General features: G+C 37.4%; 1 protein-coding gene across 1 annotated transcript in view; it reads right to left on the reverse strand.

The window, feature by feature from the left end:
- ATG10 (autophagy related 10) overlaps positions 1-13,981 on the reverse strand; it is a 100,501-nt gene that overhangs the window by 26,545 nt on the left and 59,975 nt on the right. Inside the window, exons 4-5 of the mRNA XM_035099694.3 lie at positions 5,411-5,537; positions 361-458 (exon numbers count right to left, since the gene is read on the reverse strand). Of these exons, the coding sequence (XP_034955585.2) occupies positions 361-458; positions 5,411-5,537 (225 nt within the window). The remainder of the gene's footprint in view (positions 1-360; positions 459-5,410; positions 5,538-13,981) is intronic.

Consider the following 13,981-nt stretch of genomic DNA (forward strand, 5'->3'; position numbering starts at 1 on the left):
CTTCTCCTGCATGACTATTTTTATTCAAAATGGAACTGGGAATTGTTCCACTTACATTGGCTCATAGAAAGAGGTGAATTATCTATTTCAGAACTTCACCTCCATCTGGTCTGTAGAAAGATTTTCAGTAGAAACAAAAGAATTAGGAATCATCTATAGCTAGTTGTGCTTAAAACCCGTGTAATAAAGATTGTATAATTATTTCATATTTTACTGCTATTAATATTTCTCACATTTAGCAAATGGACTTTTTAGGGTTGATCCTTTTCCCTGGACTAAAAAAGGTGTAGTTTGGGATACTGGTATCCACGATTCAGCTAAATTAATTCCATGCTGTAATAGGTGGAAGAAGCCTCTAACCTGTTGTGTAATGGTATCCCAGGGGCCCTGCCAGAGCTGCTCCCTGTAGCATTCATGTACTCCTTTCCATATTTCATCCAGAGTTAAAGGCCTTCCATCTGGAAAAAAATAATAATTGTAATATATGTATCTCCACATACACACACAAAATGCAGATAATTCAAAAGCAAAAACAGAAAACACAGAGAAAATTCTATTTCTTTTAAAAGATGCCACAACAACATCTGGGATTTCTGTGTATGTGGTTGGGTGTGTGTGTGATGGAACATGGCCCAACCCTGGTGAGTGTTTTGTAGCAGTCTTGTCCACGTGGCAGAATAACTGCCCTCTTCAGAGTCCTCACCATGCAATATTGATTGCTTACTCTTGTATCCTGCATAGTTGCTGAGGTTTTATAACAGAATGAAGTTACAGTATTGAAAAGAAACATATGATCTTTGCCCAAGTATTTGTTTTTGACAAATGAGAGACTATTTTGATGCTTTTTCAATAAGTATCATTATCTTGGCATTTATCAGGTGTCAGGAGGCCATTATCCTGTGATAAATAGTTTTATTCCACTGACATTTTCATGTCCGTGAAATAAACAAGATTTATTCATCCAATTAACATTTGAATGTCATGTTTAGAAACAATCCGAAATCCTGTTGCCATCAGATTCAGTTTTATCTTATTTTTGTTGAGCACACTCAAAATGGAGGACAAACTTCTCTGTTGATACCAGTAGTAACTTCAATGTGGGAAAATAAAACAGGGAGCAAGCAAAGTCAACAATATCTATGTAGGGAAATAGGATTTTATTGCATTAAGTGATAAAATGATACACAAGCCACAACTACTAATGCGATGGCTAGAGCATGCCCTAAGTTACCACACATTTAGGAAATGCAATTGAAAAGGTTCCTGGTGATCTCCTTTGTGTGGTTTTTAGTACTGGAGAGCACACAAAGAGCAAGCAGATTCCTGCTGTGGAATTCCCCTCCTCCATATGTCTGCTGCTAGTGGTTATGTTCTGGATGCTATGTAAGGATTTTTTGCTTAGATAAGTATGGCAATCTCTTATTACTATATTAATTTGTCAACACATAATTTAAATTTATATTTGAATTGCTATTCTTACAAATGTTCACTGTTTAATCACCGTAAAGAGGGTAAGAGAGTAAAAAACCTTATAGATATAACCACACAGAACTACATAAAATAATCTGTGCTGTAGTATACATACCTGACCATGTGTTAAATTCAATTTGTTGGTCCTCAGAAACCACAAACTGCACTTTATGTTGTTTCCTCTAATCCCATAATAATATCTAGATCAGAAGGTCTTACTCTACTAGGCTGAGACCCACACCTGGATTGCTGTGTTGGACCTAAAATGGGTCAAACCAGCAACACTACCATGATACAAATAAATAGTAAAAAGAAAAAAGAAAAAAATCTATCAATATAAAAGCAAAAATTTCAGGCTTCTGAATTCTCGCTAAGAATTAAACTTCATTTAGGTTTTTAATTTATAAAGAATAGTGTGAATCTGGAGTGAGTTTTGCCTCTTTCAGAGATGAAAGCTTTATCACAGCATTTCACAGAGATATGATTGCACCTAATGAAGTTGTTATAAAATAATGTTCCCATTGACTATTACTCTTCTTCAATTGTCATACAGAGGCAAATGTTCCAGCAACAATAGTTTTGAAGATTATGAATCCTCACGTGGTATGTTTTCCATGTTGGAAATTTAGACAAGATATTTACATACACTTCTATTTTGATGCATATACATGAGCTGAAGAGTCACAAAAATGGACAGGTACAGGGAAGTCTACACAGAAAGCTCATCTTATGCCAAATGAACTTAGGATGAAATACTATGCATGTCACCCTGCTAAACATGCTTCCTTGTTAAAACTAGGATTGCCTCTTGATACACTACTAGTATCACATTTCTAATTTATCTGTTGTCAGCAGCTAAGCCGATACACTTCACCAGAAATTGCTCATAGGACATTGCTGCCAGAAAATCACAACCATACAGATGATGCAACATGAATCATGCAACTAGGAGCAGCATTATGTATGGAAGTGGTAAAAATACAACCAAGAGAAAAATAATGTATTGTTTTCTCTCTAGCATAGACACATTCCAAAACGTTTAAAATTTTAAATAATATGTTTTCTGCTGGTTTTATTTTTTATTTTTAAATTAATGATAGAAGTATATGTTTTGGAAATGCTCCAAAACATGTGTGTGTGTGTTTTTATATACACTAACAACACAATCCGAAACCTGGCTTTTGCAATGTCACACACCACAATTTTATACTAATGACTCAAATATGATACACCAGCATACATAGGATCGGGGTGTAAGTAAATAATATTTCCTGATGCAGGTGGAACAGAAAGAGAAATCTGGGTGTCACCTGCATATTGGTGACAGCTCACTCCCAATTTCCTGATGACAGCTTCCAGCAGCTTCCAACAAGTACTAATTTGGGGGGGGGCACAACATAGAACTCTGTGGGACAACAGAGGACTTCAATGGCACTGAACAAGAGTCCTTCATAACTACTTTCTGGGAATGGCCTCAAAGGTGCTAGTGGAACTATCATAACTTGGTAACTCTAACCACCACCTCTCAGAGCCGTGTTCCAGAAGGATACTGTGGTCAACAGTACTGAAGTCACCAACAGGTTAAAGAGAACGAGCAGGGTCACACTCCTCCATCTCTCTCCTAGCAAATATCATCAACCAGGGCAATCAACACAATTTCAGTATCATGACTGGGTCGGAGTTTGAAATGAAATGGGTCTAGTTAATCAGTTTCCTCCAAGCACGCCTGAAGCTGGACAGCCATCGCCCTCTTAACTAAATTGGCCCAAAATGGGATATTTGCCACTCAGGGATATTTTTAATTATTTTTGGATCCAGGGAGGTCCTTTTAAGTATTACAATAATAAAAACTGATCTACAGATAGAACAGTCAGTGTTTTGGGTGCCTCTGTAGGACTTGCTCTAATCATGGTGTCCAGTTCTGTCCGAATCTATCTCTAAAGTGCCTTGCAAAATTGTAACAAATAATGGTTGACCCTGATCGCAGTCAGGCAATGTCTGCAAGGAAACAATCTGCACAACTCACTCTGCTGATATGTGATGTGGTGTGTGTGTGTGTAGCACATGTGTGTATTTGTGCCCCACCTAACGGTGCTCAAGGCAGAATTTTTGCCCATGGTAAAGCAGCTCCAATACCACTGCTGCTACATATAAAGGACACCTAAGATCGGTTGGAAAGATCTGTTAAATTGGGATATGCTACACTATTTACCGTAGGTCAGAAGGGGGCTGCTAAAAAGATGTAAGGAGGCCCTAGTTTATTGTAGAAATCCTCCAAAAGTCATTATTTTCAATTGTGAAAAACTCCCAAGAAGAGTGCTAAAATGTATAATTATACTTGCAGGAACAATTAAAACTCTGTACTGCAAGGGGAGCTGTTGGCACACAATACAAAGATTGTGCATTAGATCATCCATCAGTTTCTGTAATATCCACTTCCAGCTATAAGGAGTCATGTTTCAACACCTCCGATTCCCTGATGCTGACAAGCTAAACAACTTGTTTTGTCTCTGGGAGCTCTTCTCTGGTGATTAACTGCTTATAGTGAATACTAATTATGTGAAAATACAGTACTGTTTAAAAAAAAAGGTGGGGGAAGAACTGCCCTACTTCCTTTACCTGCAGCATCACCGTTCCCAAATTCCCCACTTGCTTCTAAGAGGTATATACTATTGTTCCATCTAATACAGATATGATGACATTTTATCCCACTACAAATAAATTAATGTGCCTACTGTATATCTTTTGAAAACACTAAGTGACTTGGGCAGCAAGATTTTCTTTATCCTGCCATTTGCAGACAAGTTAAACACCAGTGTATTGCTACTTCGTTAAATGTTTGCAATAACCACAAGTACGTATATAATTGCAGTGTGGAATGTGTGAATTAGGGAACTATTACTAGGAATGGAGCCTGATATATGTCCCCAATTCCCTACATCCTAACTTGAAAATATACCATGAATTGTCATTTGTGTGAAAATGAACCTCAGATTAAAATCCCTTTTACCGGAGGAGTCAGAGAATTTGTTCTTCCATTTTACATCCAAAGAGCTGGTTAAAATGCTAACATGGCAAAATTAAAAGCCATTAAACAATATAAGGCAGCGAGTGATTAAATCTACCAAACACATTCAAAGCAGCTTAAGCTACTTTTTAATTAAAAAGAAAAAGATATCACTAGCAACATTCAGATGTGTTCATCTAGATAAAGCTAACAGATCATTCCAAACACAAAAGCTACTGATACTGCTATACAGGAGGCTAAGTTTAGAAAATGACCTCAGGATCCCAACTCCCTGGCCTCAGGTACAGACTCCTTGGGCAGAGCAGAGTAGCATATAGACACTGCTACAAGTATAATCACTCTATGCCTGCTAATTAAGTAAGCATTACTAACAGTGGCCTTGGAGGAGGCAGTGTTCCACCTTCCTGACAAAATAAGGGAAGCAACAGTGGGGCATTGGTTGCAACACAGATTGAAAAGAAAATACCAAAAGCAATGTATGCCAGTGAAAATACATAAAGCTAACTTTTGGCACAAAGAGCTTTAAAACTATTATTGTAATTGTTGAAACATGATAAAGTAAGTGGTGTTCTCTATTTAATCATTCTCAGCCAGAATACATTATTAATTTAAAATGAAAATTCTGGGTAAGTACATATTCAAGGGCATATTTTCAGAAGTCGGCCCCAGGTATTCCATTTCTAAGTCTGACACAGTAGATTTTTCTATATATATATTTTAAAGAAATTGCCAGCAGGTTTAGTTAACCATAGGCTTGCTGCCAGGACTCTTAAGATCAAACTTATTCAGGCTGAGATGATATCATCTGCCCCAGGATACTGATATTTACAGAATCTGAAAGATATACAACAGCAACCACCATACGCTAATATTTTTCTTTTTTATAATTGTTTCATGAAGAGGACATCTTACCTAAAAAACATGCCCTAAAATAAAGTACAGGAGCTTGATAGCTGCAGGAGTACAAAACATGATATTCATAGCGAATCACCTCAGATGCTGCAGAGTTTCCAGCCACTTGAGAGTCATCTAGACATTCCTGAAACAAACATTAACAGTGGACATAACCAAAGAGAATGGGAATGAAATACTAATGAATAAATACCTTAAATACTCATAAATGCTATCATCATGCTGTCACCTGCCTTATCATAAGATTATAATTTTAGCAATCACTTCACATTCTACAGGCTGTCTTCCTTTTTTGTTTTATTTTTAAAACTTTCAATAATAATAATAATAATAATAATAATAATAATAATAATTTATTATTTATACCCCGCCCATCTGGCCGGGTTCCCCCAGCCACTCTGGGCGGCTTCCAACAAAACACTAAAATATAGAAATCCATCAAACATTAAAAGCTTCCCTAAACAGGGCTGCCTTGAGATGCCTTAAACTATCTTTATCTCTTTACTTGTTGACTTATTAATTAAAATAGGATATTTTTTAATGAGAGAAAGGTTTCTTAATGGTATCATAGGCAGGTTCCTGGAGAAAACTTGTAAAACTCACTCTGCCCTTCAGAACTCAACTATGGAAAGGGCATGTATGAATTGAGCAGGTCACTTCCAAATTAATAATTTGCATTTGTTAAACACATTCAAGCATCCAAAGTGCTTCATGTGCATTATCTAACTGTATCCCTTACAACAAACCTGTAGGAGAAATTCAGTATTATTATCTCCCAGAATGCAGAGAGGACAACTGAAGCTAAGACAGAACGGCTTGCCTAAGACTCGTACCAGAGCTGAGATTTAAACATGGGACTTCCTGATTCAAAGTTCAGTCTCTTCGCCATGATACTACACCAATTCCCTATTATGTCTGTTTCACCTATGTTCTTTCTAACCCAAGAAAGGATGATCGATGTACTTTACTGTAGCCACTTGCACATGGCAGGGAGGGTGCCAGCACTAACCTCCCCAGTTGCCTATGCCGCTGCTGCATATTGGGATGGAGAGGAACAGGTGGTGGTAAGGTCTGTGCAGTGCAGTGCAAATGCACCAGCAGAGGGAACTGTTATATAAATATATCCTGGGTCAATTCACGCAGGCAAACCCACACAGAAATCAACACATGTTGAAGCAATTGTACGATTTTTATGAGGCTTCTAGCTTGCCCCATGTTTTGCTACTAAACCTGGTTTAAGCAACTTCGCGGTGGCATGGTGAATTAGGATGGGTAGATGGACAAGTTATTATCAAACAGTTTTACCACTTTCTATATTCTATATTTCCCTGATGCTGGGAAAGATTGAGGGCACAAGGAGAAGGGGGCGACAGAGGACGAGATGGTTGGACAGTGTACTCGAAGCTACCAACATGAGTTTGATCAAACTGCGGGAGGCAGTGGAAGACAGGAGTGCCTGGCGTGCGCTGGTCCATGGAGTCACGAAGAGTCGGACACGACTAAACAACAAATATTTTGCATGGATACATTCCACCTATTTTGTCAACATACCAATTTAGTTCTGTGAAACGTTACGGTTATAGATGATCTTCCAATCAATTTGAATAGTAGAATGACCTCAGATAATTTCCTATATACCGTAATTCAATTTATGTGGAACAAATGCCAATGTCAAGATTGAAAGAGATAGTAGGCTTGATGCTTTAAAAAAATTATTAAAGTAAGATCATGTACTTCAATGTCATGCAAAAATCAAGAAAAGCAACACAACTGAAAGAAAATGAAATTTAACATCCCCCATCCCAAAAAAATAAAAATAAATGTGGGTTGTTTAATTCACAATCTGGGAGGAGTATTGGTGTCATAACCTTTTTTAAAAAAATGTTGTATTTATAAATAGCAAAATATTGTGCTCAAGGTATGATATTCTCACAAAGCTGAAAAGATACTAAAAATTCCAAATATTAGCATATTTCACAGAAGGCATTTGAGCACTGCTATCATCGTTCATATATAAAATAAACAGCTTGGTGCAATTTTTGAAGTGAAGAAATATCCACATAATCCCTCCAATTCTGTTCTTGCTACAATATTGCACAACTGATTATTATTATATATTTTTGTTAGTTTATAAACCTTTGCAACCATGTTATTGAAAACAGAGCTCTTAAACTGAGTAAAACGAGACCATTACTGAAGAAGGAGTAAATAATGATATGGTGAAATATCTAAGCTACAAGGTAGGTGGAGCCTAATGCAGAGGTGTTTATTAAACCCTCCCAAAAGATCACAATTAACAAATTAATTTACTGGCAAATACTGTACTGGTGTTCAAAGGCTTTTGAAATGAGGCCATTAACTTCTTCTCTCTTTTCTTTTTAAAAAACATGCTTCATGGAGTGAACTAAAAGGAAATAATGGAACATATTTGTCAAGATAACACAACTGATGCATTCACAGTATAAAGGCAACACGCCTGCCAGAAAAACGTGCATATGTGCGCACAAGCTGAGTAATGGCATGCTTCCAAACTCATGCCTTATACAGCCATAGAATTTGTAGGTGCACTTGGTGATAACCAGCTGTGAGTTCAAAATTCACTACACTGATTTTTCTGGGTGAAGTACTGAATGGCTGAATGGCTGAAAAAACAGCTTCCCTAAGAACACAGTTGGGGGTATCATATGCCTCTCAGGTTGTTAATGAACTTTAATTCTTCCTCCTACATTAGAAAAATGCCAGAACGGATCCTGTTAAAGATGGTAGACTTGTGTTAAACTTGACTAAACACGTAACGTTATGTTCCAACTTAGTATTAGCCAACAGCCTGATCTTATTCAGAAAATAAAACCAGTATATTATTTAAAATAGTCAAGATAATTACTTGAAAAACAGAACAGCAGTATTTTCTAGAAAGATGCTGAAGCATTTTTTAAAAAGATAAAAACCTGTTCAATAGGCAACTATAACACAACATGCCTTTTTATAGAGAAAACATACATGGTTTTTACTAGATATTCAGAACTCTCATTTTTGCCTGCCTTGTTTCTAGAGACATGATGACTCGCTATATCTGTGATCTATAAACATACAAGGACTTCTGAATCCTTCTTAAGGCCAGCTCTAAACCCTTTTTATTTGGTAAACAGTAGTAACAGGATGCATGACATAAAGGCTTGAGTACTCATGTGTAATATTTTTCTCTGTACTTCCAATAGGGTGGATGAAAAGAATTTACCAAGGGGAAGTCAACTTTGGTCTCTGCAAATGTTGATAGCATCATTTTCTGAAGCTGAGCCATGTTCTAACTGAAGTTCATTTTAAGTCACCTTAATACACCCTTTACAGTATTTGATGCTCCCTGTGAATGAAAAGATCACAAAATCTGAGAGATTATTCTATGTTTAGTATTATGTGCAAAGGAAAATAAATTGTGTTTTTAAAACAAATTATCCTAGCTTTAGCTATGATTAGCAATGACATTAAGTAGTAATGAAACAAGGAATTTTTTTGATCATCACTAAGAAATGTATAATACACCATAGGATACATTTCTTTGGACATGATTCTGCCTTGTCCTAAAAGCAAGGTATAAAGAGGCCCTATATGGTAATTTACAATAGCCCTTCCTTTTTCCTTCCATGCTGGCACATCACAGCTGTGCCAGGTGCACATAAAAGTGACCAACTGGCTATGGTAAACCAAGTCCCTCCCGCACCATGCCTTCAGGTATATATACCAGCTAGTTGTTGCTTTTTAGTCTCTGTGCAGACTACTTGGAGCAGGAGTGATAGTCCACAATTACAAAACATTCCTATGAGAAACCCCTCTGTCCTCTTCACCAATGCTGACACAGCAGGATATTTTAATTTTGAAAGACAATGCAATCTGTTTTTATTGTTAATAGTGCATTGTTCAATTCAACTCAAGGTGTTTAATTCAACCAAGTCAGCCTTAGGGCAGATCCAATGAAACCAATAGGCTTGACTAACTTAAGTCCACTGAGATGACAAAGTTGGGTTCAATAAGCAAGTTCTGTTTGAGCATTCCAAACAGCATGGGAAGCCTTCCTCAGCAGAAGAAGCTCTCCACTTCAGACTTTTGCCCTCCATGATTGGGGAGGGGGTGGCTACAGGAAGGGTAGATCTTAGGAGATTTATTCCTGTTCTCACTTTTTTAGGTACAGATTTTACACACAAGCAGAATGCCCAAATAGGGCCACAGACAGACATGCACCACAAGCAGACAAGCAATTTTATCCTCAGCATGCAGTTTATTCTGAAATTATTTTAACGGATATTTAGTCTTAGGATTTACTGCTGCAGATTTTTAAAAGGTCATTTTATTATATATGTGCATTGGTTTATTATGCTGTTATAGTTTTTGTGCTGCTCCTATAATTCTTTTAGATGCACTAGTGTGTTTTAGAGTATGGGTGACATCCACCACCATGCGAATCAACTTCCACTTGCACAATGGAACTTCTCCTTCCCCATCTTCTGGAGCAATATCTGGAGACTTGTGATGAGTTACCGAGGAGAAAAGGAAAGGAAAACTCTATTGTGCAAGTGAAGTGTGTTAGGCAACTGGGTGGGCATAACTGGAGGTCACCTTAATTTTTGATAATTTTATGGTTTGTTTTTAAATGGTATTTAATATTGTGTGCTGCCTTCAAAAGGGTACCCCTGAAAGGCAGTCTAAAATATTGAAACTGAAATAGTACAAATAAATGGATGTGTCATAACAAACAATTAACTACTCTAATAAATACAACTGAAACAATGCAGTACAAAAAAAATAGTTCTATTACTGCTCAATTCATCTTGCATTATGCTGCTTGCATTAATGTAACTTCCACTGTTTTTGACTGGTTTTATGAAGGCAGAATTAAAGTCTATCATCAAAAGATTTGTTTATAGAATGATGAGTAGAAAGTTATCATATTCAACTGTTTCAAAACAGGATTTAACTTATTTTAATTCAACAGGAACTAATATTTTCTAGAAAAAAGCACACAATCACTTGATTTCCCCCACTTATTTTCTTCTCCATGGTAATTTTACTTGCATGGCTGCCACACTGCATAGGAAAACTGAATCTGGGACTGACTGTTTCCTAAACAAATTGGGAAGTTGTCATCAGGAAGCATCTGTTATTTTATTACACTCACGTAAATGCATTTTTGTGCTATCATAATGGAATACTGAGCAGATGCTTTAAAGCACTATACCTAGTGCAATAAATGCTTAATAATAAAAAGACAAGTAGTTGCCATCTAATTAATGATACAAGTTGCTTTACAAATGCATTCTCACCAGCAAAATTTGTCAACCTTCGGGTGGTTTTTTTTTTTTAAGTATTATGTCTGCTTCCAAAATGTATCAGTTCTGTTCCCTTTAAAGCTATATTAGAATTGTTTGGGGGGGGGGGGTTGAGAGAAAAGTTAATACAACATATACATTTCTCTTTTTGCAAACAAAGGATTTTTGTCTTCTCAAAAAGTTCTTCTAACAAGACCCTTCACACAAAGTTCAACTGTTAGCAGAAGTCATTAATTTGACTTTGACATTGACTGGTCCAGGTCAAGGCAGAACACAAAGACTACTCTTGAGGAAGAGGTAGGCCGACAGGAGCTGTGGTCAAACAAGGAAGGCAACTGTAATAATTATTATTATTATTATTATTATTTTATTATTTTATTATTTATACCCCGCCCATCTGACCGGGTTCCCCCAGCCACTCTGGGCGGCCTCCAACAAAACATTAAAATACAGAAATCCATCAAACATTAAAAGCTTCCCTAAACAGGGCTGCCTTGAGATGCTTTCTAAAGGTCTGGTAATTGTTATTCTCTTTGACCTCTGGTGGGAGGGCAATCCACAGGGTGGGTGCCACTACCGAGAAGGCCCTCTGCCTGGTTTCTTGTAACTTGGCTTCTCGTAGTGAGGGAACCGACAGAAGGTCCTCGGCGCTAGACCTCAAGTGTCCGGGCAGAAAGATGGGGGAGGAGACGCTCCTTCAGGTATACTGGACCATATACTGGACAAAAAGTTTTCTTCCCCATCCTAAAATATCACACAAAGCTTGGTCCAGATCCTTTCTGAAGTGAGAGTCTCCAGCATTGCAGATCCAGCTTGTATGCATTTTAACAGTATGAAAAAGTGATAGTGGAATAGGGTGATATGACATGGATGTATTTGCAAGACTGCAGTTCTTCCTACACCTCTTCAACAAACTCCCTTGCTCTCCTACTGCTAACTGTAACTCCATTCAAAATTCATATTGCAGAGTCAGGTCTTGATCCCATCAACAAGAAGTCAGGAGAAGCACAAAGTTTCTAGTATGATTAGCTGAAAAGCTATTGGATCTGAGAGATGTAAAAAAAGTAAATGCAAACCATTTAGTGCTAATAGGGAACACTAAAGTAGCACTAGTCTATTATGTTTTAGTAACATAAATACTGGATCCCTAAACTCCAAATTCCTTAATGTGGGGTATGGTGCAATCCCCATGCAATAAATAATTGTCTAGGAAAGTCTCAGGAAGAAGATGCATCCAGAAAACAGGCTGTATGCTTTTATTTTAGGTTTCCTACTCTGGAGAGCACAAATCAGTAATATTGTGTTACCAACAATGACTTCCCACAAGGCTTTGCATATTTTAAACTTCTGTGTGAAATATTACCCTTTTTACACCCCAAATTATACAATTACAAAGGTACGCTTCACCTTGGGCAAATGGAGTACCAGATCAAATGAACATGGAAGACTACATCAGTACAAAGTTAAACAAATAAAGAACTGAAATTAGTTTAATGTAAGGGTGCTGCTGGGGCTTGTCTGCTTGGTTTGATTTTATCTCTACCATTTGTTTCCACCTCCCAGGTGTTCCTTATTAATCCTGAATTCACCCTTGTTGCTTGCAGTCCCCACGAGTCTAATATATTCAAGCTTACTTTGGCTTTTTGGCATAACTTACTGAGTTGTGTCTAATCCTCCCCTATGGAATCCAGCAGTTAAACATATGTGGTCAATTACGTATAATTTTCTAGGATCAGACCACCTCACAATACTACCTACCCCCAACACATATGGCTGTCAAAAGACGTGGAGAATGGCATTGGGAGAACAGCAATTCTTGGCACATGAACAGTGTTTCCTTCAGACTGAATAACCACTAGACCACATAGGCCAGGAAAGCAATGACGATTATAGTTCAGTTTCAGCTCCAAAACATGAAATCATGAGACTGGAAGAAACTCAAAGCCCCAAATCATACTTTAAGGCAGGATCTTCTACCAGATATTAATCCACATCCAGACCGCATACCACATTACAGCATGCCACACACACAGAGCGGGAATGAAAAACCCTGCAGGCAAGGAATAGTTTGGTAAAACAAATCCAAATGGCTCAAGCAAATAAGGCAAACATGCTATAAGGAAAGACAACGCCTTACCCCAAATTGACATCAGAGAAAATTCTCTCTCAACACCAAATAATGCTTAAAATTATTTGAGAAGTGGAAACAGAGCTCCATAATAGGGGGGGAACCCTTCCTGCACAAAAAAAGAAATATGGAATGTTGAAAGCCTGACATTTCCAAAAATCCTCAAGCTTCCTGTAAAAGCTTCTATTTTTCTTTTGACAAAGAAATAAGACTGGATCTTAAATTTCTATGTATTCCTATGGCAATAAATGGAAAGAAGCAATGAAGCTTAGTATTAATTACAAACATGAGCATCTGCATGAATTCACCATAATCGTCTTTCTACAATTTAACAGCTTTATGGGAAATCCTAACCAAATTCTGGATAATATTATGGTAAGCACCAATCCCACCCCCTCCACATTAAAAAAATAAAATAAAATATTTCACTGACAACTTATAGATGATCCAGTGAAAGGAATGCTTTGCCTTAAATAAAGTTTTAAACATCAATGTTTTGCAGAAACAATTGGCTGTGGTTAATTTCTGTGGCAAATGTAATTTCAACAAAATATTTCTTTCAGAATAGCTTGCAATTTTACCAAGCATAAAGTCAGGGTGGGGACACAGAGGGAACTTATGTTCTCTCCAGCAAGTTCCAGGGCAGGTCTGGCATATTCTTTGAGGTTCAGTTGGTTGCTACGCAGAAGACAAAAGCTTTAGTGTTTTAAGGGAGCTATACAGAATCTTTATTGTAGGGAAATGAATTTCACTTAATGTTACATTTGTACAGTACTACAAATCTATGGTGCAACAGCATTTGAAACACTGTGTACCATTCTGTTCACCTCACCTCGAAAAGGATACTGTAGAGTTGGAAAAGGTTCAGAAAAGGGCAACCGATATGATCAAGGGGGTGGAGTGTCTTCCCTATGAAGAAAGGTTGCAGTGTTTGGGACTTTTTAGTTTACAGAAAAGGCACGTAAGGGGTGACCTTCCTCTCTCCTAACACTAGAACTCATGGACATCCAATGAAGCTGAATGTTGACATATTCAGGACAGATTTAAACAAAGTACTTCTTCATGCAGCACATAGTTAAATTATGGAACTTGTTCCCACAGGAGACAGTGATGGCCACCAAT

Source organism: Zootoca vivipara, chromosome 10 (genome assembly GCF_965207765.1).
Source record: "Zootoca vivipara chromosome 10, rZooViv2.hap1.1, whole genome shotgun sequence".
Lineage (NCBI taxonomy): Eukaryota > Metazoa > Chordata > Lepidosauria > Squamata > Lacertidae > Zootoca > Zootoca vivipara.